General features: G+C 40.3%; 1 protein-coding gene across 3 annotated transcripts in view; it reads right to left on the bottom strand.

The window, feature by feature from the left end:
- Window positions 1-17,925, bottom strand: part of HERC3 (HECT and RLD domain containing E3 ubiquitin protein ligase 3) — a 123,315-nt gene that overhangs the window by 60,055 nt on the left and 45,335 nt on the right. For all 3 annotated transcript variants that reach the window (XM_047717957.1, XM_047717955.1, XM_047717956.1), the window contains 6 exons: window positions 9,573-9,732; window positions 5,131-5,207; window positions 3,880-4,101; window positions 2,597-2,688; window positions 1,584-1,714; window positions 643-803 (listed from right to left, as the gene is read on the bottom strand). In XM_047717957.1, coding sequence (XP_047573913.1) covers window positions 643-803; window positions 1,584-1,714; window positions 2,597-2,688; window positions 3,880-4,101; window positions 5,131-5,207; window positions 9,573-9,732 — 843 coding nt within the window. The remainder of the gene's footprint in view (window positions 1-642; window positions 804-1,583; window positions 1,715-2,596; window positions 2,689-3,879; window positions 4,102-5,130; window positions 5,208-9,572; window positions 9,733-17,925) is intronic.

Here is a 17,925-nt window from a genome sequence, read left to right as displayed (position 1 = left end):
CTGAGTGACTGCCTTATTTTGATTTCCAATGAAATGGACGCTGTGCTATTTAACTATTTTTTAAGAGAAGAAACAATGGCATAAAAAGAAATCATGTCATGTTATGACCAGAATAGCAAAAGCAAAAGGAAACTAACAGCACAAGCATTGAGCACAGGCTCTAGAGTGAGGCAGACCTAGTTTTAATTCCTGCCCCCAAAATCTCTGTGATGTTGGACAAGTTACTTAACCTCCTTAAGACTCAATTTCCCCATCTACAACATGAAATAATAACCACTAATTCTTAAGGTTGTTTTCAGTGCTTAGCATAAGTAAGTAATAGAGCTTGGTTACATAAACATTAACTTTTATTAATAGCAATAATAACAAATAAAATTTATATACCACTACCAAAGTCCCCAGGGCCAAAATAAAATTTTTTTTTTTTACTTACTCTCAATTGAGATCTCTAGGATCTCAATTATAGACCCTCATGCATAGTAACTACTCAAATAACTGTTGATTAATGTTAGAAAAAAAAAAAAAAGCTCTCATACTCATTTCCTCCAAAAGTCTTCAAGGTAGAATATAGATATATGCTCTATAAACAATATTTTGTTATCATTTAAAATACCATTACATTCCAATGAAAATCACTCTTACCGGCTCTGGCTGAAAGCTGGCCACTATGAGCGGCCCAGTACCCTTTCACAGGGGATGGGCACTTAACGTTACAAGTGTGCCCTGTTCCTAATTGACCTCTTGCTCCACAACCAAATGCATAGATTAGTCCAGAAGAAGGCACGAAGGCTAGGGTGTGTTGTCTGGGGAAAAATAAATTCACGTATCAGCATAGTTTCTACTGCTAGTGATATACACTGAGACTGACTTTCAGCCCCCACACATGAGCACAGCACTGCCTCTGGGTACCCCCTAGAAATGCCACCCCACCCTGACTTCTGACTGTTTTTGCAGTGGCTGGCTCTCCATTATCTCTGAGACTCTAAGCAATGAGCAAGATGGCAGCACTTGGAAAAGGCTGAATGACCAACTGCATCAGGCCTTTGAGATGACAGGGAAGAAGCAGGGTAGACCAGGCAAAATTTCCAAGAAGTTCTTTGAGGCTCTCTCACTTTCCTTTCTTTATGTCTTCCTCCCTGCTAATCTTTATCCCAAAATAAGTCTCATGTCCCCACCCTGCTCCACTCATCTAAAACCTATCTTTGCCATACTCTACTCAGATCAGACTTTCTCCAAACTTTCACTGTAGGCTGTGTACGCAGCCAAGATCTCTTAAAATGCTGGTGGTTAGAGGGGCACCTGGGCAGCTTGGTCAGTTAAGCCTTGGCCTTCAGCTTAGGTCATGATACCAGGGGTCCTGGGATTGAGCTCTACATCTGGGCTCCAGGCTTCAGGCTCAGCGGAGAGTCTGCTTCTCCTTCTGCCCCTCCCCCCTGCTCTCTCTCTTTCTCTCTTTCTCTTAGATAAATAAAATCTTTAAAAAAAATGTTAATTATTAGGTCTAACCACATGCTCTGTCATTACAAAGACAAGATTCATTTCAAGGTCTTAACAGACACTAGGAAGCTCTTCAGGGGACTCACCTGCCACAAGCAATCTGCGTTACTTCACTGCCCATCAGCTCCAGAACTCTTCTTGGATTAACCTCATCATTCATGGAATCATGTCCAAGTTGTCCACAGGAACCCGCGCCAAAGGTAAACACACCTCCACTCTAACAAGGGAAAACATGACATGACTACGTTGTATCTCTGAGTTTTGAGTACGCCCCTTGAAAAGCCTCTGTACACAAGATTCATATCACAACAGTGTGCACAACAGTGTGTACAAGATTCATATCACAACACTCACTTGATCCTTCACCAAAATGCCTTCTTTGCAATGTTCATTAAGTAGAAAAGTAAATTAAAAAAAAAAAAGAAATTAAGAACTACATCTTTATGGACCAAAGACAGCACTGCTCAAGGGACCATGATGTGCCATCTGTAAATTTCCAAAGCACAATGATGTGCTAGGAAGCAAAACAAAATGAGGGGAAAAAGGGATAGGTGAAATGAGATTTTGTACAATCATTCATATGTAAGAAATTAAATGCTCCACAACCCATTGGTAAGTTAGCTACCTTTTTTTTAATTAATTTTTTTACAAACATATAATGTATTTTTAGCCCAGGGGGCACAGGTCTGTGAATCGCCAGGTTTACACACTTCATAGCACTCACCACAGTTAGCTACTCTTGAACAGCTGTGCTTGAACAAATGTTAAGGCATTTTACTAAAGTGAATCTTTAACAGTATTTGTTCAACATAAAAATACATTTTCGTTCTCTCTGCATGTGATAGTTTTAGAAAAAAGAGGTTGATAATTTTAAGACATGAAGTACATTGCTCTGTATTTTTCACATATTTAAATGGTTTTAGAGGAACACAGAATGTTGCTATATACTATACTTTAAGGTTATTTATACTGAACTGTTTTTAAACACCATCACTACTCTAAAAGATACTATCAAAACGAATCGAGTAACAATCCTCATCTGTGCCATACCCAACGCCAAAGCATCACAGAACAAACCCAAACACTCTGAGTCCCTTACCTTTGTGAGGACTGCTGTGTGTTCTTCTCCACAACTAATATAGACGACTTTCTGCGTTCGTAAGAGTTTCACATGGCAAGGAGACTCTCGATCTACAATAAGAGAAAAATCAGAACGTCACTCCCATTAGTTTTGAGATGAAACGTACACAACTATCTTAGTGTGACTTTTGGGTCCTCCTGGATCCTTGACACATACTCAGCTTCCTGCCTGCACATCCACTTGAGTATCTAATGGACACCTCGTTCTGAACACATCTAAAACCTAACGCATGGTTTCCCCACACTCCCCAATGCTGTCCACTCGCCAGCCCCCAACACACACACACACACACACACACACACACACACACACAGTTTTCCTCATTCCATAAATGGCAACTTCATCCTCCCACTTTTCCTCTCTTTCCTTCAAACACATACCCAACGATGAGCAAAACCAACTGGTCCCACCTTCACAGTATATTCATAACCGACTTCATTCCCACTGCCTCCAAACTGGTCTTCCAGCTTCCCTGGGGCCTGTGCTCACCAAAGTTAAATTGGATCTGTCTTCTCCTCAAAACATTCACTGTGTTCCCCTTTCACTGACGGAAGCCAAACTTCTTCCTTTGCCTTCCATGGCCCCACATCATCGTGCCTATACTACCTCTCTGAGCGGCTCTGCTGCTCTTCCCCTCGCTCATTCCCCTCTTGAACACACCACCTATCTTCCCACAGTACAGACTCCACACACCCCGCTCCCTGTGACTGAAACGTTCTTTTTTTTTTTTTTAAGATTTTATTTATTTATTTGACAGATCATAAGTAGGCAGAGAGAGAGGCAGGCAGAGAGAAATAAGGAAGCAGGCTCCTCACCGAGCAGAGAGCCTGATGTGGGGCTCGATCCCAGGATCGTGAGATCATGACCTGAGCTGAAGGCAGAGGCTTTAACCCACTGAGCCACCAGGCGCCCCTGACTGAAACGTTCTTTGCCCAGATAGCTACATGTCCCCTTTCTCCCTCCTGACCTCCTTCAGGCTCTGTTCTAACATCTTATCAAAAAGGCCCTCTCTGGAAACCTTATATAAAACAGGACACCGTCCTCTCAAACACATCTGACATACTATACTTCCACCCACCAGCATGCAGTCTCCACGAAGTCGAGCGTATCATCTGTTCTGTTCACTGCTGCACCCTTAGAACCTAACATGGGGCCAGCGCCCAGCAGATTCTCAAGAAGCATGTGTTAAACTGATGAAAGTATTTTTGAACTAAAGAGATACATACGAAGACTTTACTTACCTTCTTCATCACTGAGCCCTAGCTGCCCTGCATTGTTCATCCCCCAGCCAAAAACTGCTCCTGAGAGAGACAGGGCAAAGCTGTGAGCTCCTCCTGCAGCCACCTGAGCCAGGGGGATGCCCTCCAGGGACCTCACCCTCTGTGGGCTGGCTTGGGAGGGGAACTCCTTTCCCAGGCCCAGTTGCCCGTGGCTGTTCTTTCCCCATGTGAAGAACTGACCATCTGAAATAAAGACAGGGTGACTGGTATTACCAGACATGATACAAGTTCTTTTCACAAAAATAACCTCGTAAGAACAACCTATTTGCCCAGGAGAATCATTTGTTAGTTGCTCCCCTTCAACCTACCAAACCCTCCTGAGAGCAAGGGACAGAGACACTTCATGCTATGAAGACTGCCAAAACCTGGGGCACCTGGGTGGCTCAGTGGTTTAAAGCCTCTACCTTACACTCAGGTCATATCTCGGGGTTCTGGGATCGAGCCCCTCGTCTGGCTCTCTGCTCAGCAGGGAGCCTGCTTCCTCCTCTCTGCCTGCCTCTCTGCCTACGTGTGATCTCTCTCCCTGTCAAATAAATAAATAAAATCTTAAAAAAAAAAAAAGGACTGCCAAACCAAAACTCCCATTTGTCATTACAACAGAGAGATAAATTAAGTCTTACTGCCCTTCAAAGGCTATTAACATTTATATAAAGGAAAGAGAAAATTAAATGTGTAAGCCAGTTTAGTTGTGACTAGGCCAGTTACCGGGCTTAGATCCACTAAGGGAACTGAACTAATTCTAACACCAAGATCATGAACCCCAGGACTCAGGAGGTCCAGGCTTTGAGCTGGACTATCTCACAGAGCATCAAGCATGGCATGTTGGTACAGATTTCCCCTCAAATGTATTCTAACATGGAATACGGTATTATTTGTGAACTTAGATTTCCCTAACTCCCTCCCTCCTTTTCACTTATTTGGGAGCTTGAGAGTGACTATAGCTAAGAAAAACCAATCTTCCATATGTTCAAGAACACTGAGGTTCAGTCCTGCCTCCTTCTCATCCTTCCCTGAGAGAGCAATGATGACCACCTCCTTCACTGTCCACACCCCAAAAAAGGTATGAGCTGCACAAAGGCTATCTGAGAAACACCACTGTCCAACAGGACCAGTGTGTTAAAGGGGTCCAGTTAGATAACATCACACACAAATGCAAAGAGAAATGGTTCCCAAATTAACATAACATTAGCATGTATTTCAATGTTATATTACCAGCTGCAAGAGCCAAGCAATGCCAGTTGCCACAGGAAACTTGTAATATCGTCTGCTGGTTCAGCTTCTGTATTAACCTAAAACAGAAAAGGCTTTCTTCTTAAGAAGGCATTCCCAAACAGTGACGAGAAATATTCCCAACAGTGGTAATAAATAACACCTTTCCTAAAAGACTTTTTAAATTAAATGCATAATCTTACAAGATATAATTCTATTAGATCTTTCACTAACTTCCTACTTCTTAGGCAGTTACAAACAAACAAAACAAACAAACAAAAAAACAAGACAAAAAACCACATCTGCACTTAATCCCATTACCACACTCTTGTTAATTCCAACCTTGTCATCTCCAGTTGAGGGAAAAGTAGAATAAGCTATAGAAGAGAGATCTCTGGGAATGTGGCTGCTGTCTATGTGGTTTTCAAAATGAGGGCAATGCAATGATCCAGCAATCCCACTTCCATGGATACATCTAAAATAACTGAAAGCAGGATCCCAAAGAGCTATCTGTACACCCATGTTCAGAATAGCATTATTCACAGTGCCCAAAAGGTAGAAGCAACTAAAGTGTCCATCAACAAATGAATGGAAAAACAAAATGTGCTGTATTCATACAAGGGAATGTTAAATCAACCTTCAAAAGAATGGAAATTCTGCATATGCTGCAGTATGGGTGAAACTCAAGAACATTATGCTAGGTGATATAACCCAGTAACAAAAAGGCAAATACTGGGCGCCTGGGTGGCTCAGTGGGTTAAAGCCTCTGCCTTCTGCTCAAGTCATGATCTCGGGGTCCTGGGATCGAGCCCCGCATCAGGCTCTCTGCTCAGCAGGGAGCCTGCTTCCCTTCCTCTCTCTCTGCCTGCCTCTCTGCCTACTTGTGATCTCTGTCTGCCAAATAAATAAATAAAATCCTAAAAAAAAAAAAAGGGCAAATACGTTATGAATGCACTTATGAAAGATACCCAGAGTAGTCAGATTCATACACATCAAGTCTGATGCTGCTTGCCAGTGGCTGGGAGAGAAGTGGAGAGCTGTTATTTAAGGGGTACCGACTAATTTTTGCAAGATAAATTTTTGCAATTTCTGGAGATTGTTTACACAACTACATAAGTAGACTTAACACTACTGAACTATGCATTTAAAAATGGGTAAGATGCAAAATCCCATGTGATGTGTATTTTACCACAATTTTTTTATCACAATTTTTAAAAAATAAGGACCAAACTCAAATTCCCTAGGATGGTAAGAGGAAGATCGTAGACTCCTTTTCAAATCCTGCTCTTCTGCTTGCTCATGTGAAAGACACGGACAAGAACAGCACTTGTTTCATAGGGTTGTGGTAAAAAACAAATGAAAAAAGTCCATGTAACGGTGCTCAGTGCTGGCCCACAGATTTGGGCACCTGGGAATATCTCCTGCTCTCTAATGTAACAGCCTGCAAGTTGCCACCATCCTCTTCATTAAGTCTATGCCGTGGGAACAGAGGAGCCAGAGGGCCGTCCTCTCGGGAGAGGGGCATCTTAGAAGACAGAGGCCAGTGGGAGAGCAGATTATTTCGACTGACAAGCAGGTATTACTTTTGTTACTGTTTTCTTTTCTCACATACAAAAAGCTTATGAAACAGAACTCACATATAAATTTAGTATCTAATAGAACCCAACTATTTTTTATTGACTCACATGCAGTCGTAGGAAATAATAAAGAGAGAGCCCTTTTACACTTTGCCCGGTTTTCCCCAGTGGTGACATTTTCTGAGACTAGAATAATAAGATCATAACCAGGACACTAACATTAATACAATCTACAAATCTTATCCACACTTCTCCAGTTTTATTCGTACTCAATTCTGTGTATTAATTTTACCATCTGTGTAGGTTCATGTATCCACCACCACAGTCAAGATACTGAGCAGCTGAACACCGTAAGGATTCCTCCTGCTAAACTCTTATAACCACTACTCCCCTCCCCTATCCTTAGCCTCTGACAACTACTAATTCACCCACTATTTCTTAAATTCTGTCATTTCAAAAATGTTATATAAATAAAATCATATAGTAGGTGACCTTTTGGGATTGTTTTTTTTGCCTCTCAGAATAATTCCCTGGACATTCATCCAAGTTATACAGGTATCAATAGTCTGTAGAACCCAACTCCTTTTTAAAACTGGAAAATGCACTACTGCCTAGAGGACCTATGTTTCAGAAATTTCATGCAGTAACAGCCCTTTTTCTCCTGGCCAGTTTTCACTCAAATTCCCCACAATTCTCCCTTTATGGGTTGACTGCTAGCCTTGTCACAAACGTCATAATTGGTTACAGAAAGGAAGCAGCTCTAAAGACCAAGAAACAATAGGGAAATTGTAGCCTTGAGGTAGAGAGGAGGGATATGTAAAGAGTGCAAGCATGGGATGTGTTTTACCTATGCATCTCATTCTCTCCTCTCAGTAACGTCATAAGGTACACAATACAACACTCCACTTTCAACTGAAGAAATCAAGGCTTAGATAAGTTAAAGAATTTGCCCGAGGTCACTCACCTAATTAATAACAGTACCAGTATTAGAGTGTGAGGGCAGTTTGACTTCAAAGTTATGTTACTTTCTACAAGACTAGAGTATGAATTAAGAAATTTATTTCAATTAAGTTATAACATAAAATTATACACAGACCAAAGCCTCAGAAGTCATCCATAATTTAGACATGGCTATTGAAAATTAAACTGCTACTATAACACAGGTTACTTCGTTTTTAGAAATGAAATGTCGTTAAAAACCTTTAAATCTCTGGTCATCAACAAGTGAAATATTTTTGTCATTTACATTATAAATCTTTTCCTTAATATTTACATAATTTCATTAAAATATATATAGTGCCCTTTTTTTTCTTATTGCCACTCTCTCTCTCTTCACCAAAATTCAACTAATTTTTGGAAAAATGAATCCAAGATATTACCTGTTCTAAGTCAGGAAATGAATCAAATCACGCTTACCTCCATGTTCCTCTTTTCCTTAAAACAGCTTTTGATTAAAGTGACAAAAATCTAAGAAGGGCAGAAAAGGAAGAGGAAGAAGAGTATTTTGTCCTTTAAAGGGGACAGTAATCGGACTGGGGTGGAGAGGCCACTTATTACACAGCCTTGTAACAAATAATAAATGTGCTGGACACCCTTGACAATGGTGATGCAAAAATGCATAATCCAGGTCTCATCATCGAAAGTTCCCAGCTTTGTATGACAAATAGTCATTAAACAGTTACAGAGAACGTGCAAGTATGACAGTAGGGGTGTGCTCTATGTTTGTCATATAAAAGAACAGGAATAAAGTGATGGAAATAAGCAAGTGGCCTCTCTGATCACTAAGAACCCTCCACAAACTGAGAGTCCACCCCCTAAGGAGAGCATCTGGAAGTAACTCCAGTATTTCGAATATTTACTTAGTGGTGAAGCATCTGTTGGATACTTTATTAAATCATCTAAGATCTGAAAATAAAGTAAATATTTAAAAGTCTTAAAACCACTGTATTAGGGGCACCTGGGTGGCTCAGTGGGTTAAGTCCCGGCCTTCAGCTCAGGTCATGGTCTCAGGGTCCTGGGATCGAGCCCCAGCATCAGGCTCTCTGCTCAGTAGGGAACCTGCTTCCCCCTCTCTCTCTCTGCCTGCCTCTCTACCTACTTGTGATCTCTGTCAAATAAATAAATAAAATCTTTAAAAAAAAAACAACACTGGGGGCGCCTGGGTGGCTCAGTGGGTTAAGCCGCTGCCTTCGGCTCAGGTCATGATCTCAGGGTCCTGGGATCGAGTCCCGCATCGGGCTCTCTGCTCAGCAGGGAGCCTGCTCCCTCCTCTCTCTCCGCCTGCCTCTCTCTCTACTTGTGATCTCTTTCTGTCAAATAAATAAATAAAATCTTTAAAAAAAAAAACAAACAAAACACTGTATTAGTATTTTTGTGTAAAAAAAATTTTTTTGTACATTTGGTATTTTAGCTGTTCATAATACTCATGAAGGCTAATATTAGAAAACGGGTCAACCTTTTGATCTGAGTTTAGAGTCCTTAATTGAGTGACTGATTTAGGTCTATAATTTTAAGTTAAAGGTTAGTAAGTGCAGCAGGAGAAAAGATGCTTTTTTTATTCAAACATTTATTGAATTCCAAACACGATGCTAACAACTAGGTTACTGGAATAAATAAAGTACAATTCCTGAACAACTCACATTTTTTTAACTGGAGACAGACACTTCTATAAATAATTACAGTTTTTGTAACAATTGCTATAAAGTATAAGGCACAGGAGTGGCACCAAAAAAACAATAACAACAACAAAAAAACAGCAATTAAAGAAAGAAAGCAGAACCAAAGCAGAGACTCACAAAGCAACAGCAGGAAAGAGTACTTATAAAACTGACTTCTGAAAACTCAGATTCCCATCTGTGACCTTCTTACCTGGGCACTGCCACCGAGTCTTCAGTCGTCATGAGTCCTAGTTGACCGTCACTCCCTGCGCCCCAAGAAAACAGCTGGCCCCGGTCACTGAGGGCCAGACTATGAGACTCGCCACATGCCACATGGACAATGTGCTGATCTGCCAAAGCTCCAATTTGCTCTGAAAGAGACCAAACCAAGGAGGAAGATGTAGAGCCTAGAAACAGGAATCACAAAAGATTTTCTTACACAGCATTATCCTTCTAGGCAGTTTTGTTTTTCAAAAAGAAGCACTAAATCTGAGTATTTATAGAGATGATAAATTTCATACATTTCTACAAGTTATCAGTTCAGATCCCTGCTTCACTGGGTAGCATATATGCCTGTAGCAGCACATACATCTCAGATGTTCTGCCATGGGACTGGTTTCTCTCCAGGCAGAAGCCTGAAGGTTTACTATCTGGAGATACTGAACCAGAGAGGCCTGGAGGTGAGTGAGAATGAGGCATATTACTTAAAGTAGTGGGACTGAGTGAAATTTTACCTGAGAACAATAAGACTCGTTTCCCAGAGCCCTCCCTCCCTAATCCAGAAAATACCTTTTTCCCCAACATTCCAGAACACAGCCTCATACATACCGAGCAGAGAAAACAGAGGATTTCTCTAAGAAAAAAGGCCCAAAAGAGAAGATCCACAGATACTGACATCTGTGGGTCCTCCAAGGAAATGTCCAGCTTCCTCTGAGTTAACAAGCTTTGCCCTCACACAGCTCCACTCACGTTTTAGAACCACACTCTTAAACATAAAGCTTTGGCAAGGATAATTACATATGAGGAAAATGTTAACATGAAAGAAAAAGAGAAAAAAAAAAACAGAAAATGAACTCAGAAGATAAGGATCATGCTGGGAGCAGAAAAAAAATTTAAGTTGTTAAAGAAATAGAAGATAAGGACCATTCAAACATTTGAGGAACAAAAATCGCCTTAGGAAATGAAAATATGGCAGCACAAATTAAAGACAAAAACCCTTCAAAAGCAGAATGGGAAATAAGAATTTAAGAAATTCCCACAACTATATGGTCAACGAATCTTCAACAAAACAGGAAAGCATATCCAATAGAAAAAGGCAGTCTCTTCAACAAATGGTCTTGGGAAAACTGGACAGCAACATGCAAAAGAATGAAACTGGACCATTTCCTTACACCACACACAAAAATAAATTCAAAATGGAAGAAAGACATAAATGTGAGACTGGAAACCATCAAAATCTTAGAGGAGAACACAGGCAGCAATCACTTTGACCTTGGCCAGAGCAACTTCTTACTAGACATGTCTCTAAGGGCAAGGGAAACAAAAGCCTAAGTGAACTATTAGGACTTAATCAAAATAAAAACTGTCTGCACGGGGAGCCTGGGTGGCTCAGTGGGTTAAGCCTCTGCCTTCGGCTCAGGTCATGATCTCAGGGTTCTGAGATGGAGCCCCATATCAGGCTCTCTGCTCAGCAGGGGGCCTGTTTCCCCCTCTTTCTTTGCCTGCCTCTCTGCCTATTTGTGATCTCTCTCTCTGACAAATAAATAAATAAAATCTTAAACAAACAAACAAACATCTGCACAATGAAGGAAACAATCAACAAAACTAAAAGGCAATCTATAGAACGGGAGAAGATATTTGTAAAGGACATACTGACAAGGGGTTAGTATCCAAAATCTATAAATGACTTATCAAACTCAACACCCCAAAACCAAATAATCCAGTTAAGAAATGGACAGAAGATGTGAATAGGTAGAGAAGACAACCAGATGGCTAAGAGACACATGAAAAGATGCTCAACATCACTCATCATCAGGGAAATACAAATCAAAACCACGATGAGATAACACCTCCCACCTGTCAGAATGGCTAAAATTAACAACACAAGAAACAACAGGTGTTGGTGAAAATGCTGAGAAAAGGAAACCCTATTACACTGTTGGTGGGAATGGAAACTGGTGCAGCCAACTCTGGAAAACAGTATGGAGTTTCCTCAAAAAGTTAAAAAGAGAGCTACCCTATTATCCAGCAATTGCACTACTAGGTATTTACCCAAAGGATACAAAAATATAGATTCGAAGGGTTACATGCACCCTGATGTTTACAGCAGTATTATCAACAATACCCAAACTTCGGAGAGATGGCCATCAACTGATAAATGGATAAAGAATAAGTGGTATACACATACAATGGAGTATTACTCAGCCTTCAAAAAAATGAAATCTTGCCATTTGCAATGATATGGGTAAAACTAGAGTGTATAATCCTAAGTGAAGTCAGTCAATCGGAGAAAGACAAATACCATGTAATCTCACTCATACGTGGAATTTAAGAAAGAAAACGGATGAAGATATGGGAAGGGGGAGAAAAGGAGAAGGGGAAACAAACCGTAAGAGATTTAACGAGAGAACTGAGGGTTGATGGAGGGAGGTGGGTGGGGAATGGATATTAAAGAGGGCACTTGTTGTGATGAGGCCTGGGTGTTGTATGTAAGTGATGAATCACTACTTCTACTCCAGAAACCAATATTGCACTCTATGTTAACTAACTAAAATTTAAATTAAAAAAAAAAGAATTGAAGAAATTTTCCAAGAAATAGAACAAAAAGACAAAGAGCAAAACGGGGTTTATTTCAAAAGGTCCCATAATGGAAAAATAAGAACTCCATAAAGAAAATGGGGAAAACACAAGGTAAAACATTTCAAAGAAGAAACACAAGAAAAGTTCTCAGTAGAACTTAAATTTCACATTGATAGGACCTATGAAGGACTCGGGATAATGACTGATGAAAGACCTACTTCAGAGGACTTCATCTTGAAATTCTAGAACACCAAAAAAGACAAAAGCTTCTAGAAAGGAAAACAGTTTATACACAACAGAACAGGGATCAGAATGGCATTAGATTTCTCAGAAGCAATACTGAAAACTAGAAGATAATGGAGCAATGCCTTCACAGTTCTGAAGGAAAATGACTTCCAACAGAGAATTCTATATCTAACTAACCATGAATCAAATGTGAGGAGAGAGGGGAAAAGGAATCATTTTCAGGCATGTAAAGCTTTCAAAATATTTTACCTCCAAAGCTGCCTCTCTCAGAAAGTTACCATAAGATAATGCCTCCTAAACAAAGGAAGATTCAGGATCCAAGAAACAGAAATCTTACATAAGAAGAGGTGAAGAACATTTCCAAAACAGCTATATGTAGGAAGCCCATGAGGCAAAGTTGAAGGAATGTCTCCAAGGTGAAAAGTGAAATACAATCCGATGAGTTTTATATTGTTATGACTTTTACAATTCTGTCAGAAAATACAGAGGTTACAATGCAAAAGAAAAAAAAAAGATAATTAGCTCCAGAAAACACATAAGATGTTTTATAGGAAATAAAGGCAATCATTGAACACAGAACCAAAATAACGAAATAAATATAATTTGCATAATCAAAAATTTAATTGTCAATTGATTTAAGCAATCAATTATTGGGGAAAGGATGAGTATCTAGGGGTGAGGAAGAGGAATGAGTTGGCGGAGAATATAAAGGAATGCTAAACTTCCCCAGCGTCTCTACACTACATCCAATACTGAAAAAAAATCAATAAACAGCATTATAAGCATGTCATTTAGAAAAGGTAAATATTAAAAGAAAGAGCTAAAATTGTTGACAGAAATGGTCTCTGCTACTGAGACTGCAGGTGAGGCAGTGAGCTTTTGTTTGACCTAAAGATAGCTGGTATAAATTTATTACTTGGAAACAAAAAAAAATTTTTTAATTAACTGAAAATATGCTCATGTCAGAGAAATCTAAAGATGTTCTAACTCCTATAGTTCCCATTGCCCTACTTCTTTAACCTCTACTCACTACTGAGCCCTACAACCCAACTCAGCTTTACCTCCCGCACTAGAAACAGTCCTGTCTTTATTTTGGAATAAGGTAAGAAACTCCTACCAAAATACCTCGGGTGATTCAGACTCTACTTCTCTGATCAAATATCCACCTTGTACCACAGTTCCAGGATTTGGGCAGCTTTTACAGCCTCCTGGGCCTGGGTATCTGGCCTGACACGTCAGCCATGACTGAGACCTGTCCCCTAATACCTGACTTCCTATGCCAACCCATTAGCCTTTCCTGCCTGGATGTTAACATTCAGCCTAACATGACACTAGTAAGTTTCTCCACTGTCTGGCAGGACACTCTCCCTGATCTGCCACCATTTTCTTGCCTCAAAACCTGTCAATACCATCCCTTTTGATCTTGTTTACCACAGCTGAACAGCCTCAAAAAGGGCATGTCTAGATTCCAAGTACCATTTACTCCCAATCTGGTCAAACCTAAGACAAACCAATTCCCACCCCACCACGTATTAGCCATCCAAACAGACATCAAGCCGCTGCTGCCAGAAGACCTGCGGCCCCAAAGGCAACATTCCATCAGGGAAAGATGCGTGAAGAATCAAACCAGTGACTGCACCAAGTGGAACTTGTTTTACTTCTTCTAACCAGAAAATTAAGCTCATCAGATTCAGACTGGGGATCTGTTACACTGAAATCATAATCCCTCTTGTAGAACCCACTCCCTAGGTCAGGCCAATGTGGGAATGAATGCTTCATCGACGACTCTCCCTGAACACCCCCCTGCTCCAGTGGGGGGGCACCCTCAGACTACAGTGCACATTTTCACACGCAGTCTCTCTGGTTCATTCTGTCAAGACTCTATGCTATATTTTGCAGATCATGACAGAATCTCAACCCACACATTAAAATAATTAAACATACTGAAGAAATATTTGGTATTTTTTGAGGATAAAAGTATATTTTCTCTCTGATCCTCTCATAGCAACCCTTTCAAGTCTTTAACAGTCTTTAGCAATGTTCTCAACTAGGAACGCGCCAAGATAATCGGGCAGACGGGAGGCAAATGCAGGGTGCTGCTTAGAGCAAGTCAGCAGTTCAGGTGGACTTACATTATTATGATGATTTCTACTTGACTTCTGAACCCACCGAATTTTTAATGTATTTTCGGGTTAACAGTGAATTGGGCATTGAACCATCGAAGGATGGTAAGAGAGAAGGATGGTACGAGCCTAGAGGGTAGATACATCCTGCAACAACCCTGTGAGGCAGGGTTGTAATTAGCCCCATCTCAGAAGACATATGTACTTTGGCCAAGATTCACAACTAATGAGTGGAGGAACTAGAACTGGATCTCAGGTCCTTCTGACTTCAGAACCCATTGTACCCACTAGGCTGTATTATATTCTGTCACGGAAAAATATTAGACAGTTATGAAACTGGTAAAAGTTAACAGTGAAGTGATTAGCCTACATAGGAAAAATGGGAAATGGACTCTTTCTCCTCATTGTTCAGATGAGAAATATAGTCAGTAGTTTGCAGTTTGGACGGAAAGAGAATATACAAAATTAGTGCTCAATATTTGCTCCTAAATTTTTAACTAATAAAACAATAATCAATTAAATGTCAGCAGTTGGTATGGCTAAAGGGATTAAACTCTCATTACTCAAATGTCTCTTTTCTGAGTTTCCCCAAACTGTTTACACGAAGATTGCACTTTTAAGAATAGAAAACAAAAGCAGGGCCATCCTGTGAGAAATTTTGTGCTTTGCCCTGCCATCCTATGGATTCTGAGTCCTCACATTCACCCAACCCCCGTTCCTGTTTCCCACTGAACTCGCCCTAGTGCACATCCTGCCTCTCTCTGCTACATTTGCTATCCCCTGGTAGTGTCCCCCAGCACTACCAACCCATTCTGAGGGGTGCAACTGACTTTCACTGAAGCTCTGGGATGAGGGAAATAAACAGTAGCTCAGCAAACCACTCAAAATAAAACATAATCCAAATTCTCCTGCAGATCCCAAGAAAAGAATTTCCTAGATTCTCCTCCTGGAGTCCCCTGTCTTCCCGTAACATGACTAGGCTCTCTCTCCATTGTTTGCTTCTCTGTTTTGTCCTAAGCCATATTCTAACTACTTTTGTAATTATTCTCATCTAAACATTTGGGAGAGGGGTAGTCTGGGCTATCCTCAGTGAAATCTCAACTCCGTAATACAGCTCACACTTTAAAGTGATTTCCTAGCCCCCCAATAAAAGAGATCTCTCCACAACAGGAATTATGTCCTGTTTCTGAGCCAAGACACTCAAACCAGAGTCAGTTTTTCAAAAACAAATTTTTTTATTCATTGTACAGTAAAACTGATCTTTTATTATGTACAAGTCTATGATTTTAGACATATGTCACAAAGAAGATATGGAACAGTTCTATCACTCAAAAAAAGAATCCCTTGGTCACACACTCTCCTCATCCTTAACTCCTGACAACCACGAATCTGTTTTCTAGTGCTATAATTTTGTATTTTCAATACTGCCACATAATGGAATCCTATAGTTTCTAACCTTTCAAGACTGGATTCTTTCACTCAATGTAATGCCTGGAAGACTCATCCAGGCTGTGGCACATATCTCATAGTGTGTTCCTTTTTATTTATTTATTTATTTTTAAATTTTATTTTTTATAAACATATAATATAGTGTGTTCCTTTTTATTAGGGAGTAATACTCCACTGTATTATGGATGTACCACAAAGCACAGTTAGCAAAATTACAGAGAGGCGATAAACATTTCTGTACAGGTTATTGTGTGAGAATAAGTTTTCATTTCTCTGAAATAAATGCCCAGGAGTATTTTAAGCTTCCTAGATTATTATTTTTGAAGTCAAGTTCTTATATATAGCATACGATTGGGTATTTTTTAAAAATCTAATATAAGATCTGTATTTTGATTGTTTTGTTTAGACTATATTTAATAAAAACATTGATATATTTGGATTTTTTACCTACATGCCAGCACAGGAATGGGGGGGGGAAGAGGCAAAGGCAGAGGGAGAAGCAGGCTCCTGCTAAGCAGGGAGTCCGTCATGGGGCTCAATCCCAGAACCCTGAGATCATGACCTGAGCTGATGGCAGATGTTTAACCAACAGAGCCACTCAGGTGCCCCTTTCTGGGTTTCATATGCTGAGTGATTTGGGATAGTACCATAAACATTTTGAGTATTCGAAGACTCTAGCTCTTATTTAAATCTTCTGGAGAATGTTGACAGCTGTGTTGTAGTTTTCAAAGCTTCTGCACTGCCATTCACATTTGTGCCCTGCGTGCACCACAAAGAGGCCAGTCTGGAATGTGAGTGGTGGTCTGTGTGTTAGTTCGGTTCTTAGAGTCATTTATATGCTAAGTAGGATAAGATCCACACATAAACAGCTCAGGGATGAGCCCAGCAGTTCACAGATGCCTATATGCAGTTGCTTTCCCAAGGTCCTCCTTCCCTGAAATCTGTGAAATCAGCCCAACATGCTCACGTTTCCTGGGGCTCCTTTGCTGCTCTCTAGCCTATATACTGAACTTCCACAGCTGTGCCTGCCTCTGGGCCAAATGGAAGGAGGACCGGAGGGGGGACATGGGAAACTACATGGCAATCCAGTGGTACTTTGAATTCTCACCTTCTTTCCCAATCCCCCCACCATCATTTGCTCTTTAGAGCCCTCAAATAGCTACTCCATGCCTTCTGTCCAGGTTTCACAATTGCTTTCAGCAGGAGAGAGAGAAAAGAGTATGCTTACCCCATCCTTCCTGAAACTGGAAACCCAGAGCCAGAATTTTAAAATAACTTTTTTTTTTCTGTACATGTGGGCCTTTTTGTTTTGTTTTTGTTTGTTTTATATTTTAGTTAATCAGGAAAAGTCCACAACTTGGCTAAATTAAAAAACAAAACAAAACAAAACAAAAAAACTAACCCAAAGGCACAGCTCTCCCACAAATGCTCCAACTAAAATTATATTTAACCTTCCTCTACAGTGAGTGCTGGATTCCTGGAGACAGGCAGCATCTCTGAGCGGCTGATACTCCATTTAAATTATCCAGGAATATCAAATGTTTATGTGCTTAATCCTATGTATGACTGTCCAAGTTCAAACAACCATTAAACCAAATCTTTGCAACTGAAGAATGAGAAAAAAAGATAAGGTATAATAGAGTTCAGAGTAGTATTTCTCAGTTCAGAGACAGGTGACTTTATCTTGGGCTTTAGCGTTCATATACAACCCTCTCCGCCAAAACAATGACTACAACGACGACGACGACGATGATGATGAAACCACTTACACACTATGAAGAATACTTCTGAGAATATTTTCTTCCCAAAGCCATAAATTTCCAATTACCGTGTATGCTTTCAGATGCAATAAACCAGATACACTAAGGCTCCTAGAACATATGGAGGCCTGTCACAGGCAATGGGAGGGGAGAAGACGGTGTTCGTGAGTCACTGGCACTACCACTA

Source organism: Lutra lutra, chromosome 2 (assembly GCF_902655055.1).
Source record: "Lutra lutra chromosome 2, mLutLut1.2, whole genome shotgun sequence".
Classification (NCBI taxonomy): Eukaryota; Metazoa; Chordata; class Mammalia; order Carnivora; family Mustelidae; genus Lutra; species Lutra lutra.
The sequence above is the reverse complement of the archived record's forward strand: the minus strand, read 5'-3'. Positions and strand labels throughout refer to the sequence as shown.